General features: G+C 30.0%; 1 protein-coding gene across 3 annotated transcripts in view; it reads right to left on the reverse strand.

The window, feature by feature from the left end:
* LOC118187131 (putative 3',5'-cyclic phosphodiesterase pde-5) overlaps positions 1-15968 on the reverse strand; it is a 104776-nt gene that overhangs the window by 28449 nt on the left and 60359 nt on the right. For all 3 annotated transcript variants that reach the window (XM_035357327.2, XM_035357326.2, XM_085816310.1), the window contains 5 exons: positions 14936-15028; positions 13003-13071; positions 5595-5709; positions 1543-1682; positions 279-365 (listed from right to left, as the gene is read on the reverse strand). In XM_035357327.2, the coding sequence (XP_035213218.1) occupies positions 279-365; positions 1543-1682; positions 5595-5709; positions 13003-13071; positions 14936-15028 (504 nt within the window). The remainder of the gene's footprint in view (positions 1-278; positions 366-1542; positions 1683-5594; positions 5710-13002; positions 13072-14935; positions 15029-15968) is intronic.

Raw genomic sequence — 15968 nt, forward strand, 5'->3', positions numbered from 1 at the left:
ATAGGAATTTATGAATGTTTTTTTACTGGAAACTTCTTCTACCACCCCTTTAGTTTAAATTTGCTAAGATTTTTAAACTGACTAAGATTTTTTAAAGTTTTTTTGGCTGTCTATCAGGAATTTGGGTTGTTATTAAGAAATTCAGCTGCAAGTTTTTATTATACAACCCTGATGAATCTTTAATCATATGAACTCTTGTACATTTATAATACTCATGGTTTTAGAGTTTGTAGCATATGCAAGTAGTAAATTTAAATGTTTTCAGGGAAATTCATTACCTTCCAACTTTTGGAAGATCCGTGAGCATAAATATGGAGGTGAAAACTTTTTCATCTGAATTCAGAACAGCGTGGTTAAAGTTGAATCTACAAGAAAAAAAAAAAAAAAAAAAAAAAAAAAAAAAAAAAAAACCTGTATTATTAACTTATAAATGCTGAACAAGCATGAATTCGTTCTTCAAAGAGATAAAATTTAATAGTTTTATACTTTTTATAATAACAATCCCTTGCTATTTTTTATTGAAGTAATACATTTTTTAATTTTATAAATTTTTGGTAGCATTCTTAAACGAAAAATGAATTAAAGTTCGCTTTAAAAACACATTACAATAAAATGATTTTCTGGAAATCCTTAAATATAAAACATTCCCATACCATTCATATATATATTGTACTTAAAAACACCACTTCATTATTAATTATCAGGAAAACTTTTAATGTGTTAACATCAGAATTTTCTACTTTTATAAATGATATAATTTATTTTTCTTTGTTACTGAAACGGTAGTTTATAAAGATTTAAATCTGAAAGCAAAATCAGATTTTTACTGCGAACGTCTTCCATCTCTTAGCTTTTACAACTGTCAGCAATTTTAAATAAATTGTTCCCTTTTCCAGAGCGGTGGGTTACCGGTGAAGAGAATATCTTTCAGGCTCTCTGTTAGGCAAATTTTAACCGAAAACTCTTGCACTTATGACTTTCGTCGCAGGTTATGTATCTAAGTAAGTAAACTGGTCTTAAATTTATATTTGTATTTTAATACACGCTAGTAGTATATGGTTTCTTATAAAAAGCAAGCTTTGCTTCTCTACAACTGATATATTTAGTTTTTATGATGTCGTTAACTTTTCAAGGCATGGCATCCACAAAAGATTTTCGCAATCTCCATTCTAAACGATTAATCCTCTATTCGGTATGCTATCTAATTCATCTCTGCTTTCAACAAAATATTAGCTGTTAAGTAATCACTACTTTATTACTTTCTTTTCTTATTTTTTTTCCAATTTTTTTCCAAATAAAACATGGCAATGTTTTCAGCATATCAAAACTAGTAACGCAGAATTATTGCTACTTCCTTGTTAAAGCCACCACGTTTAATCGCCAATGTTGCCTACTTTGTTAACATCCAAATTTCAAATATAAACGAAGGCTTACGTGCTGGCCGCTTTAATAGGAAATACCAAGCTAGTTATTTAATATTATCATAACGATTTTAATGGTGTAGAAATATAATTCAGCCAAGCAAATATATTAACCACTTACTCTTTGAGATCTGCTTTATCGATAGGCAGCTTGATATCTCTAATGGCGTTCATTTCTTCCTCGCTGCATGTGTTATGATAAGAAAGTATCTCGAGGGCCACTTTGTGCTTTTGCTCCGATCGTCGAATTTTGTCATATAGCTACCATAGCGAAATAGTTATCCATTAATAATAAATTTCAATAAATGCTTACAGCATTGCACTTAAGAAAATTTGATTCAAATATATTTCTATCTAATCATAATTTTATAAATCGATTTATGATTTTAATTTTTCTCTTAATTTCTCCATAAAATAGTAAGAAATACAGTTTTTCTGAAAGGCGTTAATATTATATTATGCAAGTAAATATTTGCTTATTGAGGCTTAAAATAAATTTCTTTGAGCGCGTTTAAGCAATAGGCTCAGAATTTCATTTTCTAGTAAATAAACCAATAAAATTTTTTAAACGGTCTTTTTAGAACTTTGAACTAGTTAATAATTTTTTTGTGTTAAATTTCTTAAAATTTTAAACGGATGAAAAAGGAGGCTTTAAAGAATAAAATGTTTTTCAACATATTCTGAAAAGCTGCATATTGCTCCGCCGTCAAGAGCTGTTACGGTTAGCTAAGAGTATTATTTTTGACGACGGATTTTAAACTATTTTATACGATTTACTTTACAGTATAATTTTCTATATATCTTATTTTATTAAGTACTAACAAACATTTGCTGAATTGCAAATAAACGGTAATTACTACGAATTAATAATTTATTTCTCCATACGGAGCTTTATAAATTGAAGACTTTTATTCACAGCTTTAAAAGTTATCTCTGGTATCAAGTAGAAAACCTAATTTTTATTATAGCTAAAAATTAGGAATGAGACTTTAGAATTCTTGAATCTAACCTATCTTGATAAAGCTTCGAGATGCGAAAACTTAAATCTCCTCAATTTTTGCGTTTATTCCAATTTTTCTACTGTTAAACCGCTAAATATTTTAATTCAAACTGATAAAGATTTCCTCAATTTAAAAACCGTTAAACATATTAATTCAAAATTTCTTTACGTTTGACGTTTTATTGACAGTCAGTAGAAGCTTTTATTAAGAAAGAACAACTTTTGTTGAATTTCAATAAACCAGTATCACCGTGTAATGGCCGTGATTGCAATGCTCTTAATTCCTTAAAAGACCCTAAAGAATTTAGACCTTAAAAGAATTTAGCTCTCAATTTTTAATTTTTACCCATACTGGAATCATCTCTCCTTTACTCTTGCTTTGATTTAAAAATATTTTGAAAAATGAACTACCTATTTGAACTGTTAATCAATTTTTTCCGAATTATACTACGAAAGTGTACATCAAGAGTCAAGAAATTTATTCATTTATCCTACTTCATCTACATAATTTAATTTGTATTTTTGTAACAAAACTAGGCGTATTTGAAAAATTCTTAAATTCATTTTTCATTAAATGCAGGTTTCATTTTTTGCTTTAATTTAAGTTTTAATATTGAGCAAAACTTTCTTCTCCTTCTTATTATCATTATTTCATGAAGGATTTTAAAAATTGGAGGATTGAAAAATATTCCAGCACATTTTAAGTTTTGCATCCAAAGCAGTTCAGGGATTTATCTTATTTTCTTTTATAAAAACAGAACCTGAGAGAGTGAATATGTCCATGTTTTCATATGCGTTTTGTTTCGACAATACGTTTTACTTGCCGATTGATACATAAATGAAGAATTAAAAAAATATATATATAATCTGTTCTTCGTATTCAAATTACAAATTTAAAATCTGAAGCAATTTTTAAGTTAAATAGTTACACTCTGCATGTAAATTTCCATAAAAGCTTAAGGAAATCAACATACAAAACATAAAATCATATACATGGAACGACCTGCTCAAATCATCAGTGTAAAATTAAATGAAAAACCTCTGTGTCATATTATTCTATTATAAACTAAGATTACTTCAGAATTTTTGAAGTAATTTAATAAATCACTTCAAAAATTCTAAATTCCTTTTCTCCTAAATTGCTAGCTCACGAGACTTACAACGAATATGTCTGTAAATTGAAGTAGCAACAATATGTCTTTTTCCAGAACGAAATTTTAGAAATAAAACAAAGACAGATTTATCGACGAAAGCAAAAGGATCATCTAAAAAATCTACGAAAAGAACTTCTCACAAGTATTGCTTCAGCCGGTGTTTGTGAGAAAAGTTAAAAAAAATTAGAATGTTGAGACACAAAGAGACTCACATTTGTTTTCGGGCAAGTGTGTTTTTAAATTTTATTTGCAAATATCAGTTACTAAATATTAGCAAAATGATTTTATTTTTCTTTAATGTATAATATTGATCATCTGTTTCAACACACGCTTATTTTGAAAAACGTTATTCAAAACGTTTTAAAAAGATTTCAAATAATTCTGAAAATGAACTCTTTGAATAAACAGTTTATATTTAATAAAATTAGGCAAATAAGGGGACGTTCAATATATTGTTCGATGTCCTTTAGCCATAATGACATTTTTCATACACTTTAGCACAGCTTCAACTAATTTTTTTTTTGTGTAAGAATTTTCTATTTGTTCCATTTCTACGGGATCGAAAATGTGATTTTAGTAAAGTGTCATGTTTCCTTATTCTTTTCTCTAACTTACTCCATATATGTTCTGTAGGATTTAAGTCCTAGCAGTATGGAAAAGTTTTGACAATTGGACAAAGCAAGCAATTATTTAAGACTGTATGTTTAGGATCGTTATCTTGATAGATATTGAGTATTTTACATTCCAAGTTTGCAGCAGATGCTTTTGGATTTTCATTAAGAATAAATATATATTTATATTAATCCATATTAATTTCTATAAACAGTATATTTCTTATTCTAAAGGCAGCAAAAAATTTCTAAATCAATACGCTTTTTCCCCTGCGTATAATTGTAAGCAATAGGTTTTAAGAATTCAGCTCTTAATTCAGCTTTTATCTCATATTAATTTATTTATCGGACCCAAATATATTAAATTTTGATTATATTGTTCCAATATAATATAACTTTGCTTACTACAGATTTTACGAAAGCCAGGCGTATTTTCTGTTTTTTTGTTGATAAAGAATTTCCTTCTTGAGGATCGCCCGTTACATTCATGAGTCCTAAATGATTCTTCCAAAAAGCTTCAAGGTTAACTTTTACTGGAAACCTTTCTTCTTAATTTGCAGAACGTTTTACATTACTACTTTTTGTGTCTTGTCTGATTTTCGTAGAATAAACCTGATTTCCATACATTTATCTTGGAATGTGGTCTAGACTTCAATGTATTTTCAACGGTTCTAAGCAATTTCCATCTTTTTATTGCATCAGCAGTAGTTAAACGCTTTACGTCAAAGATTGTCTGTATATACTGAATACTTTTACCATCTTTAGAAAGATGAATTTCTAAATTTCTATCAGAATTTGACATGTGTTTGTAGTTTCTTGCCATGTTTACTTCAGATATAGAAAATTAGTATATTTTGTTAAACAAGTAATATTTTCCAAATCTTCTTGTGATCTATTTTCATTTAAAATTAAAAACACAATTAGAAACATTGAAAAAAACTTCTCAACAAGAACTTGGAGTGTCCAAATTATTATGTGAGTTTTGATGAACACATTTCGAATACATTATGTTATTGTAAGAATATTTTGATGATATTTATTTTAAAATAGTCAAGGCTTAATATGGAGAATGAGTAATATATTAGAAAAAATTTGAAGTCTATGTTTTGATATTTAGGACAAGATCTATGCAAATGAATTACAAAGATACAAGTGCCCGAAAACAGTTATGAGCCACTATATGCTAATGACAAATCGCTTTCAGAAAAATAGAATGGATTTGATAGCAGTGAAGTTAAGAACCCTTTAATGACGCCAAACCTCAAAATATTTAAAAACTCTGTCTGAATTTATTTATTTATCTGAATTTAGCACTGAAGAAGGAAAAGGTAGCAGTCATAATTACACACAATTTATATATAGCTAATTATTTAAGGATATTAATAGAAAATAAAACATTTACACTTACCTTTGCATGGTGCAGTGCCAAACCGCAGTAAATAGCGAATGTGGCAAAAGCTTCTTCGTCGCTTTTCGTGAAAGGGCCATTTACTTTGTTCACCATTTGTACAACGCCGATTACGCTGAAAAAAAAAAAAAAGCTTTTAATGTTTACTTTTTGCAGGTAGTATATACGTGTAAAGGTCAACGGGCATTGATAAATACTTAAACACCAACTCCGGTAATGCATCGATGGTATACTTATCGACAGACAAGAAGATTTTGTATAAAGAACTAGATGAAAGCCATACTTTACCAAATTTTTTTCCGGGGGGGATCCATAAAATAATATTCATTTGTAAAAAGTACTTAAATCTCACGTTCTTATAGATCCTTTAATTACCTTTTATAATGCGGAGACAAAGGTGCGGCACTTGCCTCATGTGAACGGCTAGGAGGTACGGCAAAGTAGGAGCGAAGTTTTAGAAACACATTTAAAATATATGTTATGAAAAGTAACTTTAAATTTTGAAATGTATCCAAATGTACCATTTCAACCTCTTCGTCGTCCGTAACGCGTCTAGCGTGTTCAAGTGAAACTTCTGCAGGGCGGCCGTAACGCCCCTCAAGCGTTCTTCTACATTATTACCTCCTAGAGGGTAGCACTAATCAGGCATTTTAGTTCTAATTGAATTTGCCCGGGTTTATGAATATTCGCGCCATTTTACATAAGACAGCGAGAGATGGGTTCAACGTCTACTCAGCAGAAAAAGAGAATGAGGTTGTGAATTGGAAAGACAAGACGGATATACGTTTGATGAGTACAGTCCATAATAACTCGATGATTGATGTTCGAACACAGAACTGTAAAAAAACCAATAATTGTAAAAGATTACAACAACAAAATGGGAGGAAAGGACCGCCTGGATCAGATGTTATCAAATTATCCTGCTGTTAGAAATAAGCAGAGATATTATTATTTTTCCATTATGCTTTATTTCCTTATAATTTTACTTAATATTCATTGACATTCATCCACTACGAAAGTTATGATGTACAGAGAAAGCAACATTACATGCTACGAAAAACAGACGGCCGCTGGGGGGGGATTTTTGCGGACAGGAGAGGACGGCGAAAGGGTTAAAATATCAAATTTAAATCAATCAAAAGGGCGTTATATTCTTGAGCAATTGCGCAACTCGCGTATTTTCTTTAAACAATTAGCTAAATCAAACTTAATTATTTATTAACAATTTAATACTTAAAATAAGATAAACTCCACATATTTTATATAATTTTCTACTCATTACTTTTACTTTATGCAGAGTATAAACTGATACAAGGCATCGAAAGATAAATCATTACAAACAGGTTGAGCTTAACAACCTGTTTAACCAAATTAATTTAAACTTTTATGCATGTTCTCGAAGAATTCAGTACTGCAAGAAAAAGTAAATAAATTAAAGTAAAATAAATTAAAGTAAATTAAAGTAATTAAAGTAAAATAAAGTAAATAAAGTAAAATAAAAGTAATTAAAGTAAAATAAAAGTAATAAAAGTAAATAATTTAAATAATAAATAAGTAAATGTAAATAAAGCCTTGTGATAAAAAATTTTAACTGCACATAAAGCTGGGTGGCTAATAGAAGAACTAACATAATTCGTATGCTACATTTCTATTACGTAGGTATAGGTACAAGTGTGAGTGACAGCAGCAATGTACCATGGATCAGCTAATAATGCCTTCCCATACTAACAAACTCTAAAAAAAAGTTGCAAGCTTTTATCGGAGTTTACAAGAAAGGGTTGAGGAAACGAGCAACCGAAGCTTTTTAAGGAAGGATCTATATTTTACCTATTACGTGCAATCCCATCTTACGCCCCGCATCCAGTAGTTATTAAAAATAATGATTTAGGACATAAAGAGATTACAATATAGTTTCAATATAATTTAAAATTCATAAATTAAATTGAATATCTGCTTTGGTGTAACAAAAATAGTAGATAAAAACAATGATATTAAATATAATAAGTACTGGGAATACAATATCATCATGAACTGTAATAATAATACTAAAGAGGTATCCATAAGGTTATTACAATTATAAAAGGTTGTTACACTTTATAAAGTTCACAAATGGAGTCCTTTTAAATATATTCACAGTATGTAAAAGTTCATTAAATTTACGCAGTATAAGAACTTAACACTTGACAAAGATCTAGGCCGTAGGAAGAGAGTCGTTGCATAATTTTTTGAAACTTCCGATACTGATGTTTATTTTAAAGTAGAAACCTTTGGAATGCCAGAAGATCAGTTCGTGGGGATTTTATGTGATTATACTCAGTTAAAGGGAATGAGAAAGTGCAATGGTAAGGAGCTCTCTGATCCCCACCATATGTAAGTGTCGGAATTTGCCATTGCGTAGAATTATGTGGGGAAGTGTCCATGTCTTATTTTGTAGCAATATAATGAGGGATTCGAGTACAGAGATGTGGAGCTTACATTGGGAATCAAGTTATATGTACTACGTCTTTCCTGTGAAGCATTATTTCACAAATCTTGCAAATATTTTAAGTTGGTTTAGATGCTACTTGAAATTTGAGAGACACCATGGAAGGGTGATTTCAGTACCATCTTGATTGCTGTTGCTTTGATTAATTCATCTGCCTGATCAGCCAGAACGGCCACTATGTCCTTTGATCCATGAAATCTAAATTTTGTACTTTGGAATTCAAGCAAGAGAAGAATTTATGCCGAAAATCAGTGGTGAGGTAGGTAAAGGATATTTAATCGCTAGAATAGCTGCTTGGGAGCCAGATTTATGGTGAATTCATTGGGAATTTTGAGAATTTTTATTTCAATCGCTGCTTTTATGGCTATTACTATTATGCATTACTATTATTCCCAATTATTGTAATTAAAATGAAAGAGGCTTCAGAAGAACTAATAAAAAATGGAGAATTTTCCTTTGGTCCTCGAAAACACCTTTCAAATATCACTGTTTTCTCTATTACATTTCAATATTCTCTCTTTCGATTGTCGATTTCACTTCGATAAAATCAAGGATAAAAATGCTTGAATATTAATGCCATATTTTTATGATATCTTATTATTTCGGTGTTATTGTCTCTTTATCAAAAAGTGGCAAGTTTAATCAAACAGTTTACTGTTTTCATTTAAAAATTATAATTTGCTGTATGTGTTATTGTTTATTCTATATTTTTAAATGCATAAAATTATTTTTACAAATATTATAAGAGTTATGATGTGATAAGTATATTTAATTTTGCTGAATATTAAAGTGTAGAGATGTAGTTAACTTGACTACACAGTTAAGGCGAGCATTTACCTTTTTGCCTCAGGTGGTATTTTCCTTTTTTCTTTTTTTTTCCGATATTCTTTTGCGCTTACCCTTAAACCTCATTCCTTTTTGCGTCACCTCTTTAGTGTCACAAAGTTATTATTTTAATCAGAAAAGTCGCAGTATTATTTTACAAACATCCTTTCTTCCTACCAGATGTTCAAATTTCCATGCCTTTCACGTATTTTTCAAACACAACCCGCAGCTTGCTTTTTTTCAAGTATTTCTCTATATATGGAATCTAAGTAATTAATTTTAATAACAAAATTTCTCAAAATAAGATAGAAGACTTTATGAGAATATGTTTAGCACAGTAGGTAGAACAATATTAAAAATACAAAATTTAATTTTTTATTTGATCCTCATACACTAAATTTTCAAATTCGCAAAATGTTTATTTCTTTTAATAAATTTAAAGACAGATATTTCATGTAAAATTCTTCACAAAACAAATTTGGTGATTTTTGTCATTTTTCAATGCTAGTTTTCTAACAGAATTAAATATTCACCTAAACGTTTCGGAATAAATGAAATCTCACTACATTTTTTAAAGAACACAAAATGGGTAAAAGAACATTTTTCGTATTTAGTACATAATGGCTATTTGACATATTAAAATTTTTATCCTGCTAAGACTGCAAAAAAAGTTGAAATTTTTTATTTATAAAACTGTTCTAAATCTCCTCTGAAAACTGTTCTGTTAAAATTCTATACCATAGTTTGAAAAATTATGCAATGAGAAACAACGTGTAAGATATATAAGGAATGGTGTGTATGATAAATGTTTAAAGAATTCGAGATATTGCCTGCAGCCAGTCTCACGATCGACTTTTATATATTCTTCGGTTGCCTAAAATCGCATGACCTATTTTTTTCTGTACGTTCAACTCTGCTGCCCCAACAATACCAAGGCTACGTTTCTGTCTTATTTCATCGGTAAGATGAAACCTTTTGGAGGTTCTTGCACTTCAAGAATTTCTAAAATAAGGTTGCTATTTGAATTTAGTTCATCGTTATTAAGCCAGGATGTCTTAGAATCATGAAATATTCAGTCTTAAACTGGGGTCATTGCCTTTCACCTTTGTTTTAGGTTAAATTTTGATGAAACGTGTCTGGTTGTGGGAGGTTTCATGGTCTTCCTTCTGTGTAGTGAAAATATGAGTTAGATTTCTTTCAAGGTCTAATTATCCAAAGTTTAAAAGTTTAAATTTCAGACGAGTTTCGAAAAGTTTCATTCTACATGATAAAATCTGACATATTATTTTTCTGGAATAAATGCCTGAATTTTGCTTTATGCATTCGGAATTTTGCGAATTAAAATACTCACAATTACAACAAAAGTAATAGCAATAATAAATTAAATAAATGTAGCTGAATAGATTTCATGGAATCTTCATTTTCCTTTGCCTTTTAAAATGCATGCTGCAAATCGTAACTAATACCTAGCAACCTAAAATTTTAATGAATCATACCTTAACATACTGAACCCTTAATAAGTCTCCTTGTGCAAATCTGTGGTAACTATCGAATGCGGTCAGCGAAGTAGTTTCTATTCATCAATGAAGCCCTCTACTGCTCATAGTACTATCAGAATATGGACAGAATTAGGATGCAACACACAGTTTAATATCTGAGCCCAACATTTACGGATACTTCTTTGGCAGTAAGAAAGAAAGATTCCATCACCAATCCTACGTACTCTTCAATAACGTGAGGGCCAAATGTTATTATGCTGACTCATACTGATTGGAACAAAACTGATCTGTCTTACAGCAGATAAAACTTCGTTGCCTCAGACTTCAATTAAGCCTTAATGATACTACCACAATCGCTATTCAAGTTTTTTAAACATGCTTTAGAGATGCATACCAACATCCCCTTAATCTGAGTTATTCCAGAGAATGCTGAGAATACACATGCTTTCCTTCAACCGCACACATCATCAACACCTCTCGTTATAGAGAGACCATGGTGGTAGGAAGCGTCCACTACATGAGACTTTTCTACCTTCATAATAACTCCTTTTTTACGTACTTTCATGGTAGTGACTGCTTTCAATACGTCACAAGCAGACCCTTGGTCCTACACAACTTTATTATTATCTGCTAGCGTATGCGCAATCTATAGTCTCTTCCAACGATATTTCCCTTACTTTACAACCGAAGTACGTATACTACCCATCAGTAAATTCTTTGCTCCTGAATTTGATGATAGAAACTAGCACAATTCCTTTGGTTTACAGAATGTGTGAAAAATTTTTTTAGATCATTTTAAAATTCCATATGTAATGTACATAATTTGATTTATATTAATATCATCTGAAGTCTAAAGTACAGATCTAAAAGCAATGAGCAGAGTCTGATTTTCCATGAAAGCATTTAAAATTATTTAATTTTAATTTTTATTGGATAATTGTCTTATTTTTGGAAAGTAAACTAAATTAATCCAGAGGAAGGAAAAATATTTAAAAAGCGCTTATAATAAACCATGTCCTTTTGTAAGCAATCCCTCTAGATTTCAATTAATTGCTTTGGTGAGAGGTTTTGTTTTACCTTAAACGGAATTTGTTATTTAATCATTTGTATATGCTGAGTTTGACATGTGCTCATAGTTTAATTTCATCCAGAATTTTTGAGTAATGTTACTTATTTGAGTAATGAGTAACATATGTATGTGTTTCCTAAGAATGCATCGTACAGTGAAATTTAAGTTAAGAAAAATAATTTTAATTTCAAGTTCTATTTTTTTTTCTCTCTTACTTCCATTTTTTTTCTGACTTTCCTGTTAAACTTGCTGAGTTCATCCCCTTTATCTTCTAAACTAAGTGTTGAGAAACCTAGTGAACAGTTAAGCGAATAATCGCTTATGTCCAAGAAGAGAAACGTAAACTCAAGAAAGGTTAATTACTCTTTGTTTGTTCCAAATAAAGACATAAACACGGCCTCTTTCTCAGGGCGTACAACAAAGCCTCCATTTGGGCTTAACTTAAAATGTAAGAAATAAGAACTAACTAATGACTAACTAAAGAGATTTAGCCGAAGCTAAAATAATTCTAACCTAATTAGACATATGTTAAACTAGTCAGAAAAGCTATCAAAAGGCATGTAATACGGCCGAGCGTAAATAACAATTAGATAGACGTAGCCAAAAGGGAAACGAGCGCTATTCAGGAATCATAACTCTCTTTCTCACTGGAACTTTGACTTAAATGCTTTCTACTTCTCATTTGCATTTAACGCCGTTCTAAAGACTCATTCTGGTAAAGAATTGTAAGCTGATTCTAGAGGAGCTAGGAAAGGTTTATAAACTTAAAATAACTATTATAAAATTAGGATATACCTTACACACTTCTAGTTTTTGTTAACGGTAGTTCTGGTTCAAACTTTAATCCTTAATAAAGGAAATAAATTCTTTATAACAACATAAGGTCAAGCAATATATTTTTTAAAAATACATGAAAAATTTGAAATCTTCCTATACAAAAGATTCGTATTAAAGATATAATTGAATATTTGAGGGTTTTTTTTCCCTATCTCAATCTCTGAGAAATAAACACCAGCGCGGTGAACGTGTTCATTGAAAATTTTAGGCTTTAAGAAGGAAGTGATATCAACATTATTGGAATCTCAATATGTTGTTTTATTTAAGAAAAGTGTCCCTTAAATCAGTACAGCAAAGTGGTGTAAGGGATACTTCTCTTAACTGTCCCTTATGTCAGCAAAATGCCGTAAGCGTATACCTTTCAGATCATTTCGTTTTTTGATGCGTATGTATATTTATGTAGATTCGTATAAATTTAACTATATGTCAAAAAAGAAGTCGTTGCGCAATAGCAGAATTCTGATTGCATTTTTGAATTTAACAAAGTATTGTCTTATTCTCGTACTTTGATTCGCGTGGCAAACAAAAATTAAAAAAATTGTTCTTTAGTATTACTGGAATTGCTTACACTGGCTTAACACATTATAGATAATCATTTTATATCTGTTATACAAACTTCACAATTTTGATGTCTAGATGCTGTAATAGAAAATAAACTTTCTTATCATCATTAAGAACATAAGGTTTCCTTACTTGCCACGGATAAAAATCGGCATACAGAGAAGATTCCTTGTGTTATAACCGGTTCGTTGATCCACAGACCTAAATAAAAATTAAGAACTTTATATACCATGAAAATATTGTAAGTATAAATATTATAATGTCTTCTGGAACTTATTTCATATACATATTTTGTTTCGTAAAGAAATGTTATATCATATGTAATATTTTTTGCCCCTAGCAGACAATAGTATTTAGATAATTGCATGATGTTCCTCAGATTGGATCCACTGACATATCTTGTTTCTTCTTAATAGGAAAATTATCATGACAGAATATAATACAACCTGAATTTTCAGGTTTGCATCCGAAGTATGCAATTTAAAGTATAGATTTCTAGTTAGAAAAAACCCCTTAATTATTATACCAGATACAAATGTAAACAAATTTCATATTTGAAACTTCAATTTACAGAATATTAAATATCCAATTTTCTTAATAATTATATTTTCCTTTATTCTATTAAACTGTTTTATCTCCTAAATTTAATCTTTGTACTAAAAACCAATGATGAAAAAGTATTTTTTATGAGTATATAATATACCCTACAAGAGAAACATGAGAAATTATTTTCGTAATATTATTCCAAAGAAAGAATTTCGAAAATAAAATTGTTTATTAAAGAATAAGACTATAAGTAAATGCTTAGAAATTTTACATACTAATGCAGAAAAAGATTTTAAATAATAGGAACGGATGAGAAATAGTAAGCAGTAAAATAAAATATTTGCAATAATAATTACAGAATATGTTGATTGAGATTATAGATTTATGGCTAATTAAGGTTTTTAGATTTATTCCTTACATGCGATGGGCAATGATAACTTTAATATTTCACCGTCAGGATGCTGACATACGATTTTTATTATAGTATTCATAAACAAAAGTGCCGATGTGATATTTTGTCATTAAACTTTACTCACGATATTAACGCCCATGGGTGAAGGCTTCTGTGTAGGTAATTGTCGTAGACAGGTGATACTCATTACTGATATTTATTCATGTTCTCAAAAATGCTAGTCACTTTCTGAAATGATTGTCTCGGAATTTGTTTGATCTGGATTTTTTGTCCTGAGATTTTTTTTATGAGAGAAAATTCTAAAAAATAATCATAAAAATTACTTAAGATTACCTAATATTTTTAGCACAAAATTTCCGTTTTTAATTTGCGGTAAACATTACTACTCTAAGATATCCACAAGGGAAGTCTCTTCTTACGTAAGAGAAAAAATTGGTATAGTTGTAATACGAAATTAAAAAATCTTAAGAATGGGACCAACAACGCATAGGATTTGATAGTACTTTTTATCGCAAGGGCTGTATTATCATTTATGTATATCTTTCAGCATTGAATTCTATTTAGTTTAGAAATATGCTTAAAATATTACAAGTTTAATTCACAGACAGTTATGAGTGTCGATTTGCAATAGTGAATTTTTTTACATTTAATAAGGCAATCTCAAGAAAAATTTAAATTTATATAAATAAATAATAAGAGATTTAATAAATAATCTTTCTGAGTAATTAAATTTTTGAATCAAAATAATCTTTATCATTAAGATTCAGAGACAGACGCCTGCGGACAAACATTCGATTTCAAATAATTCCTTATTCGAAGGCAGGAAAATCCTACAGCAAATACTACAACATATTTTTTTGAAAAACATATAAAAAGGCACAATGACTTAAACCTTTCATCCTATGTCCATTATGTCGAAACGCATCATTTGTACTTTGTATGAGATTCGAAACTAGTATACTCTAGCAAACTTGTACATCTGTATGATTTCTACAGATGTATGTACTAATGTTTCGCATGAACATGAGAAGCATTTTATAAAGCATATAAATATATTAAAGTAAATAATAAGATATGTGGAACAAATTTAAATTTTGTGACAAGTACCTGTTGAATCTTGCGTCATTATAGGCATCAGGAATATTCAAGCTTTCTCCTGTCATTGCAACGTATCCTGCTATTCCTTTACCAATGGGAAATCTGAAAGAAACGCAATACGAGTATTTTATTTGCTTAGCGACTAATTTCATATGTCCTAAGAAATATCCTAAAATAAACGCAATCTTTATTCTATCACTTAATGATCGCAAGAGAAATATTATAGCCTTTCTCTGACAATATCATTCCCATTGAACAAACTAGTCTACTTCTGCCCACTTGAGTCTACTTCTGCCTTATGACTTGTGCCGTCGTTTTCAGATTGAGGATTTTCTCTGATTTTTCTTGGCTTAAATTGATTAAAAAAGGGCAGTACGACGTCATTTATCACGTTAGCCTGAATGTTTTGTATCTGGAGCTCAGTGAAGATACGTGCACTTTGAAGACTAGCAAAACTTTACTTGCATCACTTGATTTCATTCCACAACAGTTTCCTACCTTTTCCTTCCATTTCCAAGGTAACGCATGCTTTCCGCTTTGTGGTGGGCTGTTCGAGAGAAGAAAACTACATAGACTTCAGAAAAGATTAACAGTGTTTTCTCTATTCTTGTTTTTGTTTCGTTGGTTTCATGGACAAAATTCACTAGACATGGAGGACATTAATGACAAGGAGGAAAATGTTGTGTGTTGAGATATACAGTAGACTCCCTCTTAACCGGCTTCCGTTTAACCGCATTTCCGCTTTATTTAGCCACAATTAATATAAGTAAACTAAGAAAAAGTAGGCAAAAAGAAATTACAAAAGATTGAAAATTAGTAAATATGTATTTTAAACACGAAGCCACAACAAAATTCAAAGAAAAATGAGAAGCTGTTATTAACGAAAAGCCTTTATACGACGTACAAGTTTATAAATGGCAAAAATTATGTAGTGAGTCGCCGAATTCCTAAAAAAGTGAATTTCCATCAATTAGTAAGTAATATTTTTTTTCATTCTCTGCGTTAACCAGAATTTCGCTCAACCTTCTTAAGCCCGGTCCCA

Source organism: Stegodyphus dumicola, chromosome 1 (genome assembly GCF_044657685.1).
Source record: "Stegodyphus dumicola isolate Sdum_Otavi_A_Nest chromosome 1, ASM4465768v1".
Lineage (NCBI taxonomy): Eukaryota > Metazoa > Arthropoda > Arachnida > Araneae > Eresidae > Stegodyphus > Stegodyphus dumicola.